This window comes from Xylaria bambusicola (assembly GCF_022495145.1).
Source record: "Xylaria bambusicola strain CBS 139988 unplaced genomic scaffold F5B22scaffold_15, whole genome shotgun sequence".
Lineage (NCBI taxonomy): Eukaryota > Fungi > Ascomycota > Sordariomycetes > Xylariales > Xylariaceae > Xylaria > Xylaria bambusicola.
This window is the reverse complement of record NW_025953568.1, coordinates 1-20,374: the sequence shown is the minus strand read 5'-3', so window position 1 is coordinate 20,374 and position 20,374 is coordinate 1. Positions and strand designations below refer to the sequence as shown.

At 43.3% G+C, this 20,374-nt stretch overlaps 7 protein-coding genes across 7 annotated transcripts; 4 read left to right on the top strand and 3 right to left on the bottom strand.

The window, feature by feature from the left end:
• The first annotated feature begins 738 nt into the window (after positions 1-738).
• F5B22DRAFT_93659 (uncharacterized protein) lies at positions 739-3,310 on the top strand. The gene is made up of 3 exons (XM_047980711.1): positions 739-1,006; positions 1,066-2,422; positions 2,481-3,310. Exons 1-3 carry the CDS (start codon positions 877-879, stop codon positions 2,959-2,961), a joined length of 1,968 nt encoding a protein of 655 aa, XP_047831784.1. The 5' UTR covers positions 739-876; the 3' UTR covers positions 2,962-3,310.
• A 768-nt stretch (positions 3,311-4,078) lies between these two features.
• On the bottom strand, positions 4,079-4,751 carry F5B22DRAFT_635591 (histone H2B; the record flags this gene model as incomplete). Its single annotated transcript, XM_047977168.1, has 3 exons — positions 4,079-4,257; positions 4,311-4,382; positions 4,589-4,751. 3 exons carry the CDS (start codon positions 4,749-4,751, stop codon positions 4,079-4,081), a joined length of 414 nt encoding a protein of 137 aa, XP_047831783.1.
• Positions 4,752-6,256: 1,505 nt separating this feature from the next.
• F5B22DRAFT_601832 (uncharacterized protein) lies at positions 6,257-6,760 on the bottom strand. The gene has a single exon (XM_047974643.1). It carries the CDS (start codon positions 6,734-6,736, stop codon positions 6,572-6,574), a length of 165 nt encoding a protein of 54 aa, XP_047831782.1. The 5' UTR covers positions 6,737-6,760; the 3' UTR covers positions 6,257-6,571.
• Positions 6,761-7,318: 558 nt separating this feature from the next.
• On the top strand, positions 7,319-8,476 carry F5B22DRAFT_601831 (histone H2A). Its single transcript, XM_047974642.1, has 4 exons — positions 7,319-7,547; positions 7,682-7,770; positions 7,828-8,031; positions 8,086-8,476. The coding sequence occupies exons 1-4, from the start codon at positions 7,492-7,494 to the stop codon at positions 8,139-8,141; spliced, it is 405 nt and encodes a 134-aa protein (XP_047831781.1). The 5' UTR covers positions 7,319-7,491; the 3' UTR covers positions 8,142-8,476.
• F5B22DRAFT_601828 (uncharacterized protein) lies at positions 8,477-9,729 on the bottom strand. The gene is made up of 5 exons (XM_047974641.1): positions 9,273-9,729; positions 9,065-9,197; positions 8,897-8,975; positions 8,751-8,792; positions 8,477-8,679 (listed from the first exon to the last, which is right to left on the bottom strand). Exons 1-5 carry the CDS (start codon positions 9,293-9,295, stop codon positions 8,657-8,659), a joined length of 300 nt encoding a protein of 99 aa, XP_047831780.1. The 5' UTR covers positions 9,296-9,729; the 3' UTR covers positions 8,477-8,656.
• A 100-nt stretch (positions 9,730-9,829) lies between these two features.
• F5B22DRAFT_601824 (2-oxoacid dehydrogenase acyltransferase) lies at positions 9,830-12,312 on the top strand. Its single transcript, XM_047974640.1, has 3 exons — positions 9,830-10,629; positions 10,721-11,476; positions 11,562-12,312. The coding sequence occupies exons 1-3, from the start codon at positions 10,390-10,392 to the stop codon at positions 11,856-11,858; spliced, it is 1,293 nt and encodes a 430-aa protein (XP_047831779.1). The 5' UTR covers positions 9,830-10,389; the 3' UTR covers positions 11,859-12,312.
• A 2,573-nt stretch (positions 12,313-14,885) lies between these two features.
• On the top strand, positions 14,886-17,554 carry F5B22DRAFT_601809 (tryptophan synthase beta subunit-like PLP-dependent enzyme). Its single transcript, XM_047974639.1, has 11 exons — positions 14,886-15,123; positions 15,202-15,288; positions 15,369-15,585; positions 15,644-15,715; positions 15,819-15,859; positions 15,917-16,000; positions 16,144-16,224; positions 16,280-16,535; positions 16,589-16,601; positions 16,755-16,930; positions 16,986-17,554. The coding sequence occupies exons 1-11, from the start codon at positions 14,926-14,928 to the stop codon at positions 17,480-17,482; spliced, it is 1,722 nt and encodes a 573-aa protein (XP_047831778.1). The 5' UTR covers positions 14,886-14,925; the 3' UTR covers positions 17,483-17,554.
• Positions 17,555-20,374: the final 2,820 nt, after the last annotated feature.

Genomic DNA, 20,374 nt, shown 5'->3' with positions numbered 1-20,374 from the left:
ATAGGTACCGGTACCTAGGTAGATATGTATAAGTGAGTACCTAGGTAGGTCCATCCCCTATCCATATGAACGTGCTTCAAGTTAGAAGTTGGGTAAGTCAGTCAAACCTTCACATTCTGAATCTCGAACACTTGATATTCCCCAGAGATAAGTCATCCCGGGTTGGCATAATGTCTACTTGCTTTATGAATGCCGTCATACTTCGAAGGCATTGAGAGGTATTAAGTAGGTACACTATAAGAGGGTACGATAATGGTAGGCCGTGACTACCTATCGATAAAGCTGCTACGGGTACGAAGTATGTACGTAGTAGGTACTACTTACTCCCTTTTGCCCCCCGCGTCCCCCACCACCCCACTGTATGAAGAAGTACTCATCGTACTGTAAGTTTGCACTGTACTATGTCTATATCCATCATACCAGTAACTCAAAGGTTAGTAGGCTTATATACCGACCGAGTGCTCTGCTCCATATGGACCTTCGTCAAGCTACACGTAAACAGCCCCGGAATTAGTGTCCAAGTCCTTCTATCACACAAGCTTAAATCTCTTGTGCCTTCAACCCATTCTCTTTCGCCTCTCCATACACTGTACAATTAGGTCATTGAGCGATACAGCTGTTCTGTTTCTTTTTCTCTCTCCTTTTGTTGCCTCTGACTTGCAACTTTCAACCGTCCGTCTAACTACAGGTGGCGACATCAGCCTCAACCAGGGGAAACACACCTGTCAAATATACAACCTACGAAGGAAATGTGTGCTAGGTATTCCTCGGTCTTGACTACGGTTTGTTCATATACGCCAACGTAATATCACCCATTACTGGTGACCTTGTACTCGTCCATACCAGCCTATTGCTTGCTTTTGGTCTGCTGCTACCATGGTCAAAAAGAAGAATAAGCCAAGAGCGAAGACGCATCCGAAAGCGAAGGGACCGCCGCCACAACACATACGCCAAAGATTTGGCCCGGCCAGTAACAGTAGTGATTCGCCTTTTGCTCGTTCCCATGGTATTTTATCCCATCAACATCCGCCAGTGGTGGACATGAGCTTCTACTAACCTCAGCAGGCTATACCCTTGCAGAAGAAGCTAGGAATACGGCTAGCAACCGTCGTGGGTTTCGTGGCCGCGATGCCAAGCTAAGATACCAACCAGTCCTCTTCATTTCTTCGGGAGTCATGGACCCCCTTAAAGACTTTGAAATACCCAAACATTCCAGTCTACCAGTACAAGAGAAAGCAGTAAGCTCTATCTATGATCAGAGCAATAGCTTGGCTTCAAATGCCGTCGAACCTGAAGTCTCGCCCATCCAGTCGCCGGTCATTGATCGGGTAGCTGAGCCCAAGTCCTCTCAGCTTCAATATGAGCACCCAGCGGCGCAATCAGATGTCGATTCGGACTCAAGCGAGGAGGTCATCTTGTTCAAGGGTCGAGATGCCGCTCGTCAACAACAGAAAACTTTCCCGTCAAGACCTACTAGCAGCATGGTCGAGAAAGCTAGAGCCGCTTCGCCGCAGGAGGTGAGCCTGGACTTCAGAGTAGTCAGAGAAATCGTGGATGTTACCATCTCCTCCAGCCCAGGTTCTCATGAGCCAGATTTCATATCCCTGAAACCGGATCGCAGCAGATCTATATCCTCCCATAGACACCGCCTGAACAGGAACTCGGACGAGGATGATGAAGAAGCTGCCATTATCGCCGACTATATCGCTAACATGCAGGATGATTTTGATGATGACGAAGATGATCACTTAGAAGATGTCACACATCCTGGTCTTGGCTCCTATTCCTTCAACATACTACGTGATCTGGGTGGTACGGATAGCCATGCCTTCTCAAGTCAGCCCTCTAGCGAAGGTGACTCAGAAGATGAGATGGATGATGACGGGGAAGAAGAAGACAGAAATCCTCAACTTAAGTCCGAAGATGAGCGCCTAGCACATATGCCTGCTAAACAAGAAGAGTTGGGTCTCGGTGGAAGTGATGTCATGCTTTTGGATGGCGCCGATGCCGACGATGGATGGATGGCTGCCACGGGTATGCCTCGCCGTAAGTCGAAACGTGGGTCCAAGAAATCTAGGATGTTCCAGGGAGGCAGTCAGTTTCCGAACGCCACGAAGATGGCCGAGGCATTTGATGAACTAGATCTCATGGACATGCAAAGCTCTCGTTTACAAAAATCAAAGAAAGGCCCTATTTCCTTCGGCTTATCAGACTCAGAGTTAGAAGACGCCTTAAACGCTGCCATCAAAAAAGATCGCCTTAAGAAGGCAGACAAGAAGAAGGCTCGTGAGGAACTTCGGTCACAAGGTCTGCTGGGCAAGAACGTCAATCCTCACGATCTTCGAGTTAAGTATCAGGGAGGCATGTCCCTCGATGACTTGGCTGATGAAATTGAGGTGTTCATGTTGAGCACCCGAGAACAGTGCGTTATTCCAGAGCATACATGAACTATTGTTAAATCGTTAGGCTAATCCAGTTAGGCTCATCCTGCCGCCCTTCGACAAAGGGGCTCGTAAAATTGTCCACACCATTGCCAATACCTTCAATATCAAATCCAAATCAGCTGGCGCGGGAAGTGGCAGGTACCCCGTCCTCTACCGCTCTAAAGCCACGTTGCCATATGATCAAGACTTGTTCGAGCAAGCTTTTAGCCGCGTGAGACGCACATGGTTTCCGCGTGTAGATGTAGACGAGAAGGTAGTCCATGCGGCTCGTGTCCTCAAGCGAGCTGAACCCCGTGCTGGCAAATCAAAAGCTGGCAGATCGTCGCTTATTCTCCGCGAGGGAGACATCGTCGGGCAGCATGCCTCTGAAATTGGTATCGAAAACAAGGGCAGAGCCATGCTGGAGAAGATGGGCTGGAGCAAGGGCATGTCCCTAGGCACAGTTGAAACTCAAGGCATTACCGTGCCTTTGACACACGTCATCAAGAAAACAAAGGCTGGTCTGGGCGATATCTGATCTATGTACGACTTTATTTTAACATCATCGTTACTATCGCCAGACGAGAATCTATGCCGTTCCCCCAGGGTGGAAGCAACTCTTGTACACATGTTCGAGAGTCTGCATTTGATTCTTGCCCCATTGTGTTATTGCCATGTTCCATATTCTTGTCACGAGACTACATGAATACATAGATAGAGGGGGCGTCCTACGCAGATGGTACAGATAGTGATAACAGAACAGTGTAGAAATCACCTGTATCGAAAACTCATGTCCCGGCTAGCCGAGAAATATAAGATACTGCGTTACAACACTGAACATTTATATCCTAGCCACATGGTGACGTCGTAGTAGCATTCCGTACAAAACACTTGACCGCAGCTGCGACGCACTGAATTATATAGCGAAACAGGCTTGAATTAGAATAAATTGTATGCCCAGCCACCGATTTGGCCATGCGGTTCTTTGCAGCCATTTCGAAATGCTGTCTCTCTCGCCATATCAGAGCTGTAGTCACTAGACAAGTTTTGAACGTTTGACACCAAGGCGTCCCAGTATCCGCTGCATTTGAAATTATTTGACGCTGCGGACTATGACGTGAATGCCTCAACTATCCACGAGTGATCCGTGTCATGAATATCAATTTATGCCTTGATTGCTAGACTGGTATATTGCCGTCCGAAAATTTGGTACTCAGGCAAGGGCAAGAACGACTGATGGCGGAAATGAGTTTTCAATGTCAGCGATTATCTTGCGCCCAACACCAATCGCTTTGTAGGGTCGAAAACTTTGAGGGAGGCTCGTTGCAACCGAACGCCGCGGACTATGCCGATGTCCCTAGATTCAAAATGCAAGCATGGTTCACAAGTAGGTCAAGATCTTAATTGAAATTTGTTCATGTCCAGATTCTCATTCCGAAAACCCTATCGGCAAAGTGTATTGTACAACCGCAAACCCCAGACCGTGTTGTGTGCAAAGACATTGCCCCCTAGAAAAAAGCAGACCATCCGTAACGCATTATGAGACTCCCGAAATGTAGGGACCCGGAGTGAACTTTGGCCAGGTCTCGTCATGATGCCAAAGCAAAGAAAAAACCCACGCCCAAAACACAAACAAAGCAGACACGCGCAAGCACTTATTTCGTTGATGAGGAGTACTTGGTGACTGCCTTAGTACCTTCCGATACAGCGTGCTTGGCCAATTCACCGGGGAGGATCAGGCGGACTGAGGTCTGGATTTCACGGGAAGAGATGGTGCTCTTCTTGTTGTATGCGGCCAGCTTGGAGGCCTCTGTGGCGACACGCTCAAAGATGTCTGTATGCAATGTCAGGCAATGTGGTTTCAATAACCAGGTCGATAATGCTTACCGTTGACGAAAGAGTTGAGGATGCTCATGGCACGGTTAGAGATACCAGTGTCAGGGTGGACCTGCTTGAGAACTAGAAGTACAATGTTAGTGAATGGTCAAAGCGATTGAAGACGCGCCCAGGAATTGAAGTGGGGTCGAGGAAGGGTCACTGTCAAGATGAGACACGATGGGCACACAATGCGATGTCCCAAGCTTTAGAGTACCGAAGCTCAGAAAACATCTCATGTGACGCGTCGCTACAAAAGCGTGTGTGTTGTTTTGGTGTGCCAAACTTACCCTTGTAGATGTAAGAGGAGTATGTCTCCTTGCGCGCCTTGGTTCGCTTCTTCTTCTCGCCAGTGGAAGCAGTCTTCTTGCCGGCATCCTTCTTCTCGGGAGCCTTGGAGGCAACGGGGGCCTTGGAGGCAGCGGGCTTCTTGTCGGCAGCTTTGGGAGGCATGGTGATGACTGTGGATTTGGTTTGTGTTGGATGGAAATGCAAAAAGCTGCTACTGTTGAGTAGAGATGGATGAAAGTGGTTATCCGAGTGCTGTTGTTGTGTGATGAGGTGGGAGAATGAGAGATGCAGATGGAGAAGTCAAAAGTTGCTGGCGGAAGAGAGGGTGCGGGTGGTGAGGTCCTTTTGTAGGTGGGATGCGGTCGCGCTAGCCTGGTTACTGATTTGCAGTGATTTACAGCCCAGCGCAGCAGCACTGGCTGGTGCAGCAGTGTATGGCTGATGGCTGGCTCCGGGGAGTCAGTGCACGCGTTGCGCCCGGGGCTTGATCTAGCCCGATCCAGCTTGATCCTGCCTGCCCTGCAGAACAGAGCAGAGAGCAGAGAGCGGACAGAGAGGGAGGGACGGAGGGAAGAAGGCTGGGCTGGGGCTAGTGTGGTAGGTACCCCCGTACCGCGCCATTGAAGCAGGACGCTACTACCTACTAGGTAGCTGTAGGTAGTCTGTACCTTGCTCCATGTAGCAAGGCGCCTCGCACCCTGGCCCCACTACCGTGCAATCAAGTAAATCCTCCCATTGACAACATTGACATCCATTTGACACGCGCAACGCGTCCTTTGCGCCAGCCCTGCGAAATCCCTACTACTCGGTACGCGTTCAGTCAAACCTTCCCACAAGTGTCAAATGCCAAAATAGCATTAGCAGGCTACATAGATGCAAGAGCCACAGGGTCAGTCACTACCTGCGCCGTAACATACCTACCTAGGTATGTAAGTAGCCCACTTTGAAAAACAATCTCTCTTCCCAATAAGGTAATAGTCGAGAATGCTGCCAGAAAGGCGGCCAATCACAAATTCGAGAAACTCTTTTATTTGTTGGAGCAGTAGCACTGCATCATGATAGTAAGGCACTCCTTGCACAATTAGGTATCATGATTAACTCCAAGTTGCCGGGCATGCGTACTGTGACACCATCTGCTCCAGGCGCATGCTCAAGGCGCAGTAAGGCCATCGAATTATCTCTATGCATCCTGCTGTATCACGAAAATGGAGTAGCTCTATGTGCTTATATTTGTACTTGTCCTATCAACATGACTGGCCAAATAGCCCAAGGGCTCTCTATAGATGGTGTGGCTCGTCCTGCTCCAAATCTGGGAAACACGAAGCTATCGTGACATTTCTACCCATTTGCTATATGCAAGCTTGCACAACTAAGACCTGGTGCATCCATATACTGTGTGCCTAAGGTTTCCCCTTAGATCCTACCTCGGTAGTTTCCTTTTACCTTTTCATTTGAATCGTTGTATAGTAAATACTGTAGTGTTCCAATGCTGCTTCATAAGCCTCCCGTGCTAGATATACCCCATATCTTGAGTGCATCCCGTTATACACTAGGAAGCCAGGGGTAAATATGGGGTACACTAATATTACAGGCGTCGTTCTTTAAAGTTGATGAGAGGGCTATGATATAAAATCCATTACTTTATCGGGAAACCAAATCTAGATCATATCTTCAAAACCTAGGCCGGACGTCGTAATGGAGGTCAAGTCCAAGTATATGAGCATCGTAGCTACTTATGCTATCTACCTTATACACACAGCAACATCGGAACTCTCCCCAATCAGAGAATCATTGAGGACATTCAAGGCTGGGTAGGACAACGATTTCTTGCTAGTAGAACTTCAACTAGATGAGAAAAAGCTACCGCGCCGAGCTGTGAATCAGATTCAAGTGGTCCATCATAGCAAATGGAGTGATTCCAGATCTATATCCGCACGGGACGAGGATCATCTAGCCCCACATGAACGAAGAGGAAATGCAGACTATACAGAGATAGGGGAGCAACTGCCTAACCTAGGTAGACGACAATGGAGATTCTCAATAGAGATACCATTGATTGCAGCAAATTTAAATGGTAGGTATGTAGGTAGGTAGGTAGGTAGGTATGCAGGTATGCAGGTCGGCAGGTAAGCTACTAGTGATATCATACCGGTATGTAGTATGTTAGGTACTATCAACATAAATGGCTTAACGCGAAACTTGTAATTGCGCCTCAGCCAATCATAAATTGCACAGAGATGGATTCGGCTGTCTGGGGATCTCGGGAGTCAACATGCAAAATTGGGGAGTCTCTTGCTGCATGCGTCTAAGCCTAAGCCTCACAGCTCGAAGTGTCTCCAGATACCTATTGGCTGACCGTAGGTACCCAGGTACCTACATGTCCAGCAAGGTCTTTCTTTCCTCGTTGGAGCTAGAGGCGTGCGGTAGGCCAGATAGGCAATCTGCCTTTATCTCCTGGCGTCTGTGCATGGGCGCGCGTAAGTACCTACCGTACTGGTTAGGTACCTACCTAGGCACAGATAGGTGGTAAGAAACCCCGCCTGCCATTCATTCCACAAGGTCGCGCCTGCCACCCCATGTACCTCTGTATAAGATCCATCCCAACGCGGGTTAGCGTTGAATCCATCCACCCCTGGGTTTTTTAGAGTGATCCCAGACACCGTGATTTGGTAGTTGTGATTCTGATTCTGCAGACGCGACCCGGGCATACTTAAACAGCTCCTCCCCCACCAAACCTTCAACGTCTTCCTCCGTTTCCTCTCCCATATCCATCTGCTTCTCAACCACCACCACTGCTACCAGCATCCATCTCTACGCATCATCTGCTAGAATCCAGCATTCACGATCTCGGATCAACCACAAATCTTCAATTTTTTCCCTCACCAACCCACAAACCATCAAAATGACTGGAGGCGGCAAATCCGGCGGCAAGGCCAGCGGTGCCAAGAACTCTCAATCGTATGTCTCCCTCGCTTTTGTGTATCAGCCTGCATTTCCCACGTTGTCGCGTGTTTTCGCCCTTTTTCTCGGATCTCAAGACGCGTCTTGCACACATCAGTCTTTTCTCTCGAACATAACTAACTCTTCCATAGCCGTTCTTCTAAGGCCGGTTTGGCTTTCCCTGTCGGTCGTGTCCATCGTCTCCTCCGCAAGGGCAACTACGCTCAACGTGTCGGTGCCGGTATGTTCTCCATCTGCGTTACACTCCACCATGTTCACTTCTAATACATGCCTTCAGGTGCTCCTGTCTATCTCGCTGCTGTTCTCGAGTACTTGGCTGCCGAGATTCTCGAGTTGGCTGGCAATGCCGCCCGTGACAACAAGAAGACACGTATCATTCCCCGTCATCTTCAGCTTGCCATCCGAAACGATGAGGAGTTGAACAAACTTCTCGGCCACGTCACCATTGCCCAGGGTGGTGTACTTCCCAACATTCACCAGAGTAAGCTTCATCGCTATTTGTATTCGTGTGTTTAGTTACTAATTGCCATTTCAGACTTGCTACCCAAGAAGACCGGAAAGCCCGGTAAGAATGCTAGTCAAGAGTTGTAATGTGGATGCGTTGATTTCTGTTGTTTTCTAGTTGGTCGTTTGGGATGCTTCATGAACCACGGGGTCACGGCTGGGCACGGTTTTGCTTTTTCATGCGTACGGGTTGTACATTACACATAATCCATTGGTACATGGATACGAATGAGCACAATTGAGAACAAATTTCTAAACTATTCATTCTCCTTGTTTCACAGTGATTTGCCAAATGGTTCAACGCTTGCGATAATGTCGATATCTGAAGCAGTTTCTCGCGGGCTTTGGGTTGGGTGGCAGATATGTATGGCGTTTACGCATGATGGTGATTAACATTCCTTCACAGTTCAGGGAAAGCCAGATGAAGAGTTGGCGGTGAATTCAAATATTAGGCCAAGTTGCGTATATTCATCACTTCGTCTAACACGAACCCCATATTGTGGTGTAATTCGAGACAATATTTTTTCTATGCGCAGATTACAAGTCTATGTACAGGTTGATATAAGGTACCTATGCTTCCCCGGGTCTTGATGTCCCCTCGTCTAAAATTTCAACGGTGGAGGAGCTAGTGATGGTCACAGTTAGCACCTCCGTGGTTTCTTAGAAAAATGGTTGACAATTAGAGCATGAACTTACGAGCTGTGTTATGTACTGGGAGGTTTCTCTCAAATTTGGATCCTGATAAATAGCGTCAGCCAAGAATGTCTCTCTTTCCCGCCGTATCCCTGGTTCAATCAGGAGCACAACGAGACAGGAGGTCTTCGCTCTTGTTGGTAGCATACCTCCAGGAGCAGTCGGGTGACAATAAGGATCGGGGTGTTTCCATGTCTCGAGCAATTTCTCCGTCTCGCTCAGTAACGCCTGGAGCATTCCCTTGTCATTAGCAACTCTTTGCCAAATCCATCCACGCAGTATGTGTAAACTGCGCGCACAGACAGGGGGCGGCTCACCTTCTTTTTCCTGACATCTACAATATTGCGGTTGGCCTCAAAGAGCGATCGGATGTAGAGCGCCTGACCACGCCACAGGTGTCGGTGAACAGCCCAGTCGAGAGCGAGCTTAAGGGAACGCCGGTAAAGTGACCTATGGGTGGCCGCGAATGCACTGGGTCAGACAAAGCTGATGACAGCGAGCGAATGCGAGGCCAATTAAACTCACAATGCAGCTCGTCCGTTCGACATGGTGGGCTAAGACGTCCTACGTCGCGGGTCTCGATATGGGGGGTACTTGAGTGCGGTGTTATGATGCCTCGACGGCGTTGGGGCGAGCGTGGATGAGAAGACGATCGAGCCCCTTTCATGCGAATCTCGGGGGCAGGCCAATCGCAGCAGATGGCAGGTCGGACAGCCCGGAGAGTGGAGATGTTTGACGAGATGTCGGGGAGGGGAGAGGGCCAAAGGCGTCGTCTGTTGAAGCTATATCGTCTCTAGTTGGAGGTAGGCAGGTAGGCCTTCCAAGGCGCACGATGATTGGGGGTGGGTGGGGTGCCCCATAAGCTTTTAATTGGCCACTGGTCATTGGCTCATCTCCAACTCCTCGACAGCCGCACAGCGTGGCAGGAGCGCACAGCTGACAGCACCTGCGATGATGCGTTTTACATCATGGCGATGCTAGCCACCTACTTTCGTGGGTTAGTTTGTGTATGACGACGGGTAAATTCGGTAAACAGCAGCGCTTTCGCCGTCAACCGGTCGCTTTGGTGTCACTACGCACTTACCAGGGTTGGGTAGCTAGGCTTGCTAGGCTTGCTAGGCTTGACAGACAGACAGGGTTGGCGCGACAGGCAGGAAGGAGAAAAAAGGCCGCTGTGTCGCTTGCCGGGAATCTGCGGTAGTGTTAAACCAATCCAAATCCATCGTTTCCACGTTTCAATCTTCGCACGTCCCAACGTAATAGCCTCGTTTTCTCCAAGTGCCTCGGGTCTCCATCCTCCTTTCTCTTCCTCTCTCTCCTCTTCTCCTTTCCTCCGTCATCTTTGCATTCGCCTCCACCCGGCCTTCACCATCCGTAGCGGATAATATCTTACGGCACTGTATCCTGCGCCTGTGGTCACCACGATACATTTGGAGCTGCTGTTTGCGCCCTCGTCGCCGTCGCTTTCCCCGGCCTTGCATGCTGGACAAGACAGGGAAAAGAAAATAATCATCCTCTCAACCCACCAACAATCAACCCCAGGCTGAGGCTGCGGCTCGGAAACTTGCTCGACAAACGTTATTTCTGTTCTATCCGCCGTATCTACACACTCGCTTGCTGTTCCCACCTTCCCACATTCAACATGATGTCAAGACGGCTTCTCACAGCTGCGCGCGTCCTGCGTCAGCCCATGCACCAGCCGCTGCGAAGCCAGCTTCCTTTGCCAGTCCTCATGTCCCAAGTCCGAACGTACGCCCAGACTATTGTCAAAGTTCCACAGATGGCCGAATCCATTACCGAGGGTACCTTGAAGCAGTGGAACAAGCAAGTTGGTGACTACGTCGAGCTAGACGAAGAGATCGCCACCATCGAGACTGATAAGGTATGTTACTGTCGAGATTTCCAGCAACTGCTGCTTCCATGCATGCCGCCGTCGGCCGCCAACTGACTAATACGATCCTTGTTCGCTGTAGATCGACGTAGCCGTCAATGCGCCTGAGGCTGGTATCTTAAAAGAGCTTCTCGCCAACGAAGAGGACACTGTCACGGTAGACCAGGAAATCGCCAAGATTGAGCCTGGCGCCGCCCCTGAGGGTGCTGAAAAATCCGAGTCCAAAGACGCCCCCGAGAAAGAGGATGCTTCTACTGAGGCCAAGCCTGCTCCCGCCGAGCAGGAGAACAAGCCGGAACCTAAACAAGAGTCCCGATCGGAGCCCTCTACCCCGGCTCCAGCCCCGTCGACACCAAAGAAGGAGTCTGCTCCTAAGCAATCGCAGCCTCCCAAGGAAACCTCGGCTCCTACCGGCCCAACACTTGGCAGCCGCGAAGAGCGGCGTGTCAAGATGAACCGAATGCGTCTCCGCATTGCTGAGCGCCTAAAGCAGTCGCAGAACACTGCTGCATCGTTGACCACCTTCAACGAAGTCGATATGTCGGCATTGATAGATTTCCGCAAAAAGTATAAGGACGAAGTTCTTCAGAAGACGGGTGTGAAGCTTGGATACATGTCCGCTTTTGCCCGCGCTGCTGTGTTGGCCATGCGTGATATCCCAACAGTCAATGCGTCTATAGAGGGCGAGAACGGCGGTGACACCATCGTATACAGGGATTACGTTGATATCTCGGTAGCTGTGGCCACTGAAAAAGGTTTGGTAACACCTGTCGTTCGCAACGCCGAGTCCATGGATCTTGTTGGCATCGAGAAGGCTATTGCCGATATGGGCAAGAAGGTACGTGCTCCTTGATATCCTAACACCATCGTGTCGGGTTTTTTGGTCTTGTCCACTACATCTCATGACTAACCTAATGGACTAGGCTCGCGACGGTAAATTGACAATCGAGGATATGGCCGGCGGCTCGTTCACGATAAGCAACGGAGGTGTCTTTGGCTCGCTGATGGGTACACCTATCATCAATCTGCCCCAGACCGCCGTCCTGGGCATCCATGCCATCAAGGACAGGGCTGTCGCAGTCAATGGCAAGGTCGAGGTGCGGCCCATGATGTATCTTGCCCTAACCTACGATCACCGCCTTCTGGACGGCCGGGAGTCTGTGCAGTTCTTGGTGAAGATCAAAGAGTATATCGAGGATCCCCGTAAGATGCTACTATAAGAGAAGACTCGGGCATTTTGTATGGGATGTACATTGTTCATTCGGTCACGTCAAGTAATGTTTATCTAGAGTGTAAAATATAACATTGTGGTCGCTCTGGCGTTTGCGGGTTTCTTGACAGTGCCCCATCGCTATGATGCAATTCATATTGCGCTGACAGGCTTATTACTTGTGGTGTCAGTTTTGTATTCACTATAGGCAGATAGGTGGGCAGTGGCCATGTGTGTTGTGTTAAAGGCGGTATGTGATAGTATTTGAGACAACCATGTATATCAGGTAGTCTAAAGGGATATGTATTTTGATGACAAGTTGCGCTGGAGGGGTTGCGTTGCTAGCGATTGGGTCGCTCTCCAGGGTAGCCTCTCTCAAACCTTGTACCTAGTTTTCAACAAAAGAGATCTAGATGTGAGAAAAAAAAGTTGTAGACACGATGAAATTAAACGGTCACCTCTCAGTCGACATCTTTTCGTTTGTTTTGATTGTGTGTGGTGTTGTGTTATGTTCCTGTGCCGGTATTATCTTTACTTTCTGTTTGGTTCTCTCCGTGGAATTACGTGTAGTGATCATACGTCCAGATGAATTGTGGAAAAAGCGTCAAGGGACTCGAATAGATCTCGTGGTCCGATAGATGTACTATCAGCTACGCTCTTCATCCACAGCCTTACACTAACAGAAGGGTCGCGTCGAGTTTGAGCGGTTGCAGGTCAAGGATGAGATACGCCTAATGTATTGGCATATAACAGCTCGACATGGCTGCCGTCTAAAAATAATCGCAATAGGATTACACGTCCAATTCACAATGTAGCCAAGGCAATTAGGTGAAAAATCTATGTTAAGAGCCAGTCCATGGTGTATATGGCAGTACTCCAAACCCGATTGAAGATGCAACGGATATGGGACTATGCTTATGTATCCTTGGAAACTCCGGAACCAGAAGACGACGAGAGCCTACTAACTATCGTGATTAATTATATTACGAAACACTAAACCGATGTTAGTAATTAGATCTGCTCTCATTGTACACTGGCACGAAATGTTCTTATTTGCCACGGTTCTATTACCCGTGGACTAAGAACGGCATTCGACATGGACGGCACCCATGCAGCAAATGAGAAAACCTTACGTGATAATAGGGCGCAATATTGTCTACTTTTGTATTGCAATACTGATTGTATTTTTCTCGTAACCAGAATCACTACCAACCTGCGGAATAAATAAAGATGCCATGAGCCACTATAACAAGGGCAGTAATACTGGGCTTGGAATCTAGGCAATTCAAATTACAATGACCAACTAGGGCTGCATAAGTCCTTGGCCAACCAACTCTTTCTTGGTTGTTGGTGGCTTGACTTGCCTCTATATACAAATGGTCTGCCAGCGCAGACCGCCTAGGTCTCTGGGGTCTGTTTCAAGAGGCGAAGTCTGTATAACCTCACTTTCCAATGTTGCCCAATATTGCCTGCATGTCTTGAAAGATCATGAACAGCCTGCAATGGTCCTTCGTACGGCCGAAGTGTAAGGCGAACTGCATATTAAGCTGGCACAGAGGTTGCACGTGTAACAGCCACCAATAATTCCAACTGACGAGTGGGCGCCTGGCTGACATACCTGATATCCAATCACCTATCATCAGTTACATAGGTTGGACTTCGGAGTGAATCTCACGGCTCTTGACGTCTGTAAAGACAGCGCCTATTTTATAACACTAGGCCTCGTAGAAGCCTTATACGATAATGCTTCCCACACAGTACCCTAGTGGTAATGAACCTGGTATTAATAGACTTGACACCACATACTGGCTATCATGGGTCGCGTTAGGGGCGTAAATACACAGCAGACATTCATTGCCACACGAGGGTTAAGATACTAGAGGCAAAGGTAGTCAGACCCTTACAGGTACATACATTCAGTTCCTTTTCTCTTATAGGTCATCAACAGCGCCCAAGACATAACGGGAAACCAGCAACCAGTCCAGGGAAGTTGTGCTTCATAGTTTTATGAATGATTGTCGGGCGATATCTTTTACATAACGGTCATGTCGAAGCCTATATGACCCGTCAGGCGAGGAATTATTTAAGATACTCCCTGCACATGCAAGGATGAACGAAAAAAGATATAGTATAGTTGAGGTAATTTCCTTAAGATCCCGAGCCAGATATAGCCGTAGTTATCTTCACGGGCAAATGGAGCCAGGTCATATTATGGGGACATCATTCTGACTCTAGCCCACTGGATATTGAAGCCAACAATAATAGTGACGACCTATTGAATGTTCAACATTCCTAAAACCTTCCTGGGTCGCAATCTCGATAGACTACTAAAAAGTGAGAAAAGAAGAAGAAGATAAATTGAAGAGCAAGATGGCATTGAAATGTCCAGTTGCAGAATGTTGGGATATTAAGATATATAGCGTAAGAATCCACTTGCTACGTTGGGGAACTATGTTCAACTTGACCAGATACAGAAGCAAATGGGTTAGTAGAGATGTGCTGGGCAATACCCCTTCCACTCCAAAACAAGAAAACTCAAGACCAAGGCTACTATAGATAGGGTAGAAGAAAAATGGCCGCCTGGGACATCAACTGCTAGCTGCTTCATATTATATGCCCTAAATCGTATATATAGACACGCCAAAATAAACACAACGAGATGGCAATCTACACGAAATCAACCCTAGCATTGAGTAGTGGTCTTATAACACGTACTTATGACAAGATTCTTCAATTCGGACAAAACATACGGGTTAATGTAGATATCTAACCTATCAATAATACAGGAATGCCAGTCAGAGCTGTGAAATCTCAGAATTTATATTGTGATGAGCTGGTGGCTGATGATAATTCACAAGGAGGCTTTCCATTTTGCGAGGTCATATAGCACAGGTTAGTATGTGGTAATAGGTAATACTGTATGTAATTGAAGGGTTGAAGGTTGAAGGTTGACAGCTGCTGTCGGTCGGGTGATGAATCTTCCGGAGGGGCAGCCGATGTAGGAGCTCGAATCCTTACCTCACCTTGGAGGGGCAAAGGAAATTATAACTATATAGCTCTAGACCGGCTTAGCATCGATGCTAGTGGACGCATTTTCGTCCTTCATGCACCTACTTGGAGAGTCACTTTCTCGTCTCTCGCATCCCAATCGACGACGACAAGCAACCCTGACAGACACATCGCATAGCAGCGACGTCAACATGTATCAGGATACAGCAAGCCCGAACCACACTGCCTCACAAAGCTACCTTTCCACCAGAGGCGGCGATTATGGCGTACGCATGTCCTCGCTCATCTATCCTAGCATCACGGCCCGTGCTGGGTCCCCGTTACTGATCAGCCTGCTTGCCTAGCTTTCCTTCGAGACTGTCGTTCTAAAAGGCCTTGCCGCCGACGGTGGCCTGTTTCTACCCCATCAAATACCTCGGGTAGAGAATTGGGTATAGTTACCACTACTGTTCACTTCTGCGCATCCCTCAGGACGCGCCATGGCACAAAGCCACTGACAATCGACCATTAGCAAGAGTGGAAAGACCTCTCGTACACCGAACTTGCCTTTCGCATCTTCAGCCTGTTCATCTCGACCGATGAAATTCCATCCGACGACTTGAAAGCAATCATTGAGAGGAGCTACTCTACTTTCCGAGCCGACAATGTAGCACCCCTGATCCATTTACAGGACAACAACTTGTACCTCCTCGAGCTGTTTCACGGCCCCAGCTACTCCTTCAAGGATTGTGCGTCGCATCCTGCTGTTGTTGCCGTCCAATCGAACCACGCTCACAGATCTCATAGGTGCTCTGCAGTTCCTTGGCAACCTGTTTGAGTATTTTCTGGTGCGAAGAAATCAAGGGAAAGAGGGAAAAGGTGAGGATTCTCGTGCCGCTCAATTCTCCTAAGCAAGATGCAACAACCCCTAGCCCCTGCAACAGGACGTACCCAAACCTAGGGAAGTCTGACTAGGAAATAGACCGACACCACTTGACAGTCGTTGGTGCAACCAGTGGTGATGTAAATACCCTTGCATATGGAATCCGCAACCCAGTGGTATACCTAACAACACGCTAGACTGGCTCCGCAGCCATCTACGGTCTTAGAGGCAAGAAAGATGTATCGGTGTTCATTTTACACCCGAAGGACCGTGTTAGCCCAGTAAGTCAATCTTCCATCACGAGGGTATCATTGTGAGCTACAAGGCCACAGTCACCTTAACAATACAATCATACCCGGGAAAATACTAGGCTATCCTCATCCAGATGGGCTTGGTAGTACTAATGCGAATACTCTGACAATAGATCCAAGAGGCCCAGATGACAACATGCCTTGATGCCAATGTGCACAATATTGCCGTCACCGGGACATTCGATGACTGCCAGGTACGTCGGCAGCCCAGCAGCCTTGGAGGCGGTTAGCCAATAACTGGGCGTGTAGGATATTGTGAAAGCACTTTTCGGCGACCCGGAGACCAATGATGTACTCAAACTTGGTGCTGTGAACTCGATCAATTTCTCGAGGATTCTCGCCCAAATAGTCTACTATTTCCATGCCTATTTCTCGCTTGCGATGACCTCCGACTCTTTCAAAGTAGGAGATCAAGTCCGATTCGTCACCCCCACCGGCAACTTTGGAAATATCCTGGCTGGATACTTAGCTACTAGGATGGGACTTCCTGCAGACAAGCTGATTGGTATGTGACCTCGCAGCGTAACTCACCATGTGCCATCTCTAATATGCTTACAGTGGCAACAAATGAGTGAGTTCAAGACTTACGCCGATTTACCATATTCCACGGGTATTCAATATGCAACCCATACCACAGATAATAAAATTTCTGTTGTATTGGAAATGCTTCGCTGCTCGCATACGCATGCCAGTGTCTCCTCGCTTGCTGACTTGAAATCCGTAGGAACGACATTCTGTACCGATTCTGGAAGACAGGTCGCTACGAGAAGCAGCCTGCCGCGAATGGAGCGGTCAAAGAAGGACATGTACACAGTGACGGCTGCAAAGAGACTCTTAGCCCGGCCATGGATATCTTAGTATCCAGCAACTTTGAGAGGCTGATGTGGTTTCTAGCAGAAGGTTCGTTTCAGCTTAATCTACTTTGTCTTACACGATTTGTTTTAACCCAAGACAGATTTCGCTTCCACTGTCGGGATGGATGAGCAATTTAACAAAAAGCAAGCGGGGCAAGAGGTCACATCGTGGTATCAGTCACTAAAGGCGTCTGGTGGATTTGGACCAGTGCACCCAGACATCTTGGAAGCCGGGAGGCGAACATTTGGAAGCGAGCGCGTGAGCGATGCAGAGACACTCAAGACCATCCAGTCATGCTATAGCCGGACAAAATACGTACTGGACCCGCACACAGCAGTGGGCGTAGCAGCGGCGACAAGGTCAATCGCGGAGGCTGATGTGAAACACATCTCGCTATCGACAGCCCATCCCGCGAAGTTCTCGGGTGCTGTTGAGGCCGCACTGAAAGACGACTCCAACTTCAATTTCAACGAGCAAGTACTCCCTGCAGAGTTCAAAGATCTCTTGCATAAGGAGAAACGGGTGATATTCATGGAGAATTCATGGGAAAAGGTAAGAGGGATTATAAAGAAGCAAGTAGATACGGATCTCTTATAAAATATATATATTATAAATATAACGCATCTCCTATATAACGTGGCCACCTAATTAACTTAATTATATTTTTAACCTTTAACTATATATATAATTAACTTAAATTAATTAAAATTTAAATTATTAAATATTTTTATAATTAATATTTTTATAAGTTTATATAACATATTTTATTAATATATAGTTATTACCAATATATAGTTATAATTTTAAAACCTATTTTAGTTATATCTTAAAAAAATAACTATAATATAATTAAATTAATTCAAATTAATTAAAATTTAATTTATTAAATGTTTTTACATTTATTATATATATATATATATATTATAACTAATATTACTATATATATTATAACGGTATACGCATTTAATTACTCTTACTTAATAACTATTACTTTTATTATTTTTTTAACCTATAATACCATTACCCTTTTTAACAACCTAAAGTTCTATTCCCTTAATTTAAATAAATATTTTTTTAACCTATAAACGTTTATTTTTAATTCTCTAGCATTTATTAAAAATATTATTAACCTTTTTAAGCTTAATAACTTTATTTAATAATAATATTTACTTATAAATTATTTAATATATAGCTTTTAATAAAAAGGTTATAATATTAATAATTTTAATTAAAAAGTTATTTTAATACTTTTTAATTTAATCTTTAAAGTAAATAAATTATAAAATAGCTTCTTTAATATTAATAGGGGTTTTTAAAGTTTAAATAATTAAAGGTAACTTAAAAAGTAATAACAATATAAAAATAATTAAAATAACCTTTAATTTAAAAATTATAACTTAAGGATTAAAAGGTATAATATTAATAGCTTTAAATCTATTAATAATATTTTTAAGTATTATTAACTTTATATATACTTTAAAAAATGCTAAAAGAAAGTTCTCCTTAAAAATATACATTATATTTATATATATAAAATTGCTAATTTTAATATTATAAGCCTTTTTTAAAAGGTTAAAATATATTATATTTAAAGGCTAAAATTTATAAAAGGAATAGGTAAATATTATTATAGTATAAATATTATTTTTTTAATAATATTTTTTAAAAACCTTTAAATAATAACTTTTATAATTATTAAAGATAAAAAAGTATTTTATATTAATTAAATATAGCTTAATATATTTATTAAAATATTTAATCTATTTTAAATTAAGTTTATTATTAATCTAGCTATTTTTTAAAACTATAATATATTAATTAAGTAATATAAAGCTATTATAATTATAAAATGCTAAGTAAGTTTTTTTTTATAAAATAAGGAAAGGTAATATTATTTAACTATAAAAATTAATTAAATAAATAGTTATAAATTAATTCCAATTATTAAATTAAGCTTATTTAAGTTTATTTTACCTTTTAATACTTATTATAAATCCTATTTTATTAAAATTATAAATATCCTCCTTTATAATACCTTTCTATTTAATAGTTACCCTTATATATTTAAAATATATATTATATTTATTAGGATCTTTATAAAGGATTTAGCTATAATTAATTTAATAATTTAAATATACTTTTATAATAAGTATATATTATATAAAATATATAACCTAATTTAGTTTAATAAGTATACCTTTATATTTAATTAATAATTGGTTAATTATATTTTAAATATAATATATTTAAAAAGGACATGTTTATATATTTAAGTTAATAATAAATTCGATAATTAATTTCTTTTTAATTTTAGTAAGTTTTTAAATAATAGGCTGCTATTTACATTTAAGCATAATTTTAATAATTTAATAACGTAATATAATATTAAAAATGTAATATATCTTTATAAGTATTATAATTTAAAGATAAGGGTTTCGTTTAAAAGTATATATAATGGTTTATAGCCTAATTTCTTTTAACGCATTATTTATTATTATAGGTAAAAAAAATAAAAGTTAAAATGTAAAGGTAAAAAGTTTTAAGATTATAACTATATATTAATAATAATTATATATTAATAAAATATATTATTATAATTAAGTTTATTATAATATATTTTATTAATATATAATATATTTCCTATTTAATTTAGTTACCTAATTAACCTGGCCACATTTTTAACCTTTATATATATATAAAAAAAATCCTTCATTTTTTTAACAATAATTATAAAAACCCTTTATAAAAAAAGCAACCTATAGTTTATATTTTAAACTATTAAATAAAACCTAAAATTATCTATTTAATATATTATTATTATTTATAATATTTTTTATATAATATTTACCCTTTAAATAAAAGGTTTTAAATTAATAAGTAAAATATTACCTTTAAAAGCTTAATTAATTTTAAATAAAAAAAAATTAATTATATAATATATCTTTAATTTTATAATAAAATTATTTCTACCTTTATATAGTTATATAAAAGATATAACTAATTAATTAATAATATTATAAGGTTAAAAGTTAATTAAAAAAAATTAAATAATAAACTTTATATAATAAACTTTAAATATTTAAATATATTTTAATTAAAAAATTAATTATTAATAGGTATTAAATAAAAATCTAATTAAATATTATATTTAATTTATCTTTATATAAAAGATAATAAATAAAAATAATATTTAAAAAAAAATATTTATAATTTTAATAAAATTAAGTTTATAATAAGTAAAATTATATTTAAAATAATAATAACTTTAATTAAATATAAATAAAAACTATAAATTATTTAATTAAATAATTTAAAATAGTTTATAATTATTTAAATAATTTTATTATATAATTAAATTATTTTACTATATATTATTTTAATAAGGAAAAATTATTTTATACTTTAATATAAAAATAATAATATATTAAATAATTAAAAGATTATAATTATAAAAAATAGTTAAATAATAAATAAATAAATTATAAATTA